Source organism: Egretta garzetta, unplaced genomic scaffold (genome assembly GCF_000687185.1).
Source record: "Egretta garzetta isolate BGI_Z169 unplaced genomic scaffold, ASM68718v1 scaffold701, whole genome shotgun sequence".
Classification (NCBI taxonomy): domain Eukaryota; kingdom Metazoa; phylum Chordata; class Aves; order Pelecaniformes; family Ardeidae; genus Egretta; species Egretta garzetta.
Window position 1 is genome coordinate 64,628 of NW_009258492.1, and position 2,478 is coordinate 67,105.

Consider the following 2,478-nt stretch of genomic DNA (forward strand, 5'->3'; position numbering starts at 1 on the left):
AAAGCGGAGGAGCAGCTTCCAGGATATTTTTACTTTATGCTTGGCAATACAATCCTTTACTTATTAGAAAGTGTTGCTGGCTGCGCATTTTAGGACCCCGTACACTGCTTCTCAACAGACAAGACTTAAATCAGAGATGAGCTCCAAATTACCAACTGCCTTAGAAAACGCAGAACATTTCCGTTTACTTACTGTAAGGAGTACTGCAAAGCTGCCACATCCCCTAGTCCTCGTCTTCCAAACCTTCCCAAGGATAGCAGTTCTCTTACACTGCGGCACGCAGGACTTAACTGAAAATAAAATAATACCTTTCCCTTATTCATGGCTATAAGGGATCATTGATTTCCAAGTTGGTTTTTTTTTAAAAAAAAAAAAATAGTGCAATGCCAGAGAACTAGCTTTAATGTGAAGATTTAATCTGAAGAAAGAAACAAATACTGTTAAATGTGTGTACTCTACCTGATGCTGCAGTTTTCATATTTGGGTTGACGATATCACCACAATATTAAGTATTTTAAGTGATGTCATACTTATTAAACCAGTATTTTTAACCCCCCTATTTATTCTTAGCCTTTCACTTCTCTGTGTTTCAGTGGAATGTTTTAGTGCCCTGAGAATAACAGTACTCTGCAAGGAAATAACGTAGAAAATTAAGGAGGCTTCTAAACAAATTACTCAACACTCAAACCTATCGGAAATCCAGATTTTTTTTGTTTTCCCTCTCTCTCTTCCACCCCTCCTGTAAAGGACAGATTTAGGCACGGCCCTGAGAAGCTGCGTGTGGGAGGACATGAGATGCTGCGGAAGCAAGTTCAAACTTGTCTCCAAGAAATATTTCAAAGGACTGGGAGGGTTTAGAGCAGATGCCTGGTTTGGTGGTGGCACAGGATGAAAGGGGAGGGGATTTGCTCCCAGAGGAAGAGAAGGAGGGAGAGCAGGCTTAAAGCAGCAAATTAGAAAGGACAGATAGATGCAGGCTGAGTAAGAGGTGGCAGATACAAGGTAAGGAACTCACCTGCTGTAAAGACAAGTTATTGAAACCCAAGTTATCTAAAAACCTCTTAAAGCCAAGCTTAGAAACATCAATAACCAAGTGCATGGGGTCTTTTGGGTTTGTTTGTTTTTCTAATTCTGCACATAAATTGCAGGCACCCCCCGTACCACGGCCTGGCAATGGCTTCCGAGCAGCTGGCATGCACCAACCCCTGCGAGGCCAAGTGTCCTCAGCCCCTGGCCACCAGCAGCAACGAGCCCTGCGTCGTGGCCTGCGGTGACTCCCGGGTGATTATATACCCACCACCCGTCGTTGTCACCTTCCCAGGGCCCATCCTCACCACTTACCCACAGCAAACCGTCGTGGGAACCTCAGAGCCCTCGGAGGTGGCCCTGGCAGAGGCCCCTGCCGCAGCACCTCTGCCAGCAGAGGTGACGGGGAGGCTGGAGGCAGCAGTTGAGAAAATTACCCCCCCACTCCTTGCCCGACCTGAGCCACGCTGTGCCCCAAAATACTCCTACACCTACTCTTCCCAATGGACACATCCATGCAATTCATACCGCTCCGGGAAACGGTGGACATACTGAGCTCAACCACAGCAAGCAGCAGCAAAGGAATCTCAAGATGCAAATTGGGGTGGAGCTGCCAGGCACCAGCCCTGTGAATGCTGGGTGTTCTCTGCCTCCAGCTGTAAAGAATGAGAGCAGCAAATGCTCAGCACCTGGGAAAGGCAGGCTCGTGTGTGCATTTTCTCATTTCGCCTGTAGTTTAGACCTGTTCTCCTCTTTCCAGTTTAGTCATCTGCTTACGTTGCACTTTGTCTTATTTCAGTTATATTATTGACACTGAGCTTAGAGAGGTGACTTAGGGACGCTAGAAATTGCACACAGCAACTGCACCAAAGGAGAAAAAACCCTTTTTTTATAGAGTGCATCACTTTGACCCTGGTGATTAGCCAGAGCCTCACTGAACCCCTGGAAAGATGGTCTTTATATTCTGCACAATTTTGTTCCAGAATTGTAGAAAAACTGTCTCTTTCCAAATAAATTTTCCTTACCAAAGCATGTCTTCTGCTTTTCATTACCACATAATAATTTCCTTCTCGTTTTCCTTATCAGTTTGAAGGGAGGCTAAGGGGTTAACAAAAGGACCTTTGCGAAGCCAACTGTAGATCCATCTTAAATTGCTAGCATTGTGTTTTAGATTAACTTACTATTCGTATGAAGTAAACTATAGATAAGAAACTAACACTGTAGGGAATGTGGAAGAGGGGAGATTAGCAGCAAATGGCCCATCTTTGTTACAGGCCTTGAAGGCAAGTAGGAGAACAAAGTGTCTGGCACTTTGTCGATATGAGGATAGCCAAGGATGGGGAGCCAGTTGGTACCGGCTGTGTTGTCCTGACAGTGGAATAAGGGGGGGTGGAAGCTGGAATTCACCAAAAGGACCAGGTGAAGAAGAGGAGTGGATGAAGTAAACGACCC

General features: G+C 45.6%; 1 protein-coding gene across 1 annotated transcript; it reads left to right on the plus strand.

Moving 5' to 3' along the window:
- Positions 1-1,173: 1,173 nt before the first annotated feature.
- On the plus strand, positions 1,174-1,581 carry LOC118452971 (feather keratin 4-like). Its single transcript, XM_035901088.1, has one exon. The coding sequence runs from the start codon at positions 1,174-1,176 to the stop codon at positions 1,579-1,581; it is 408 nt and encodes a 135-aa protein (XP_035756981.1).
- Positions 1,582-2,478: the final 897 nt, after the last annotated feature.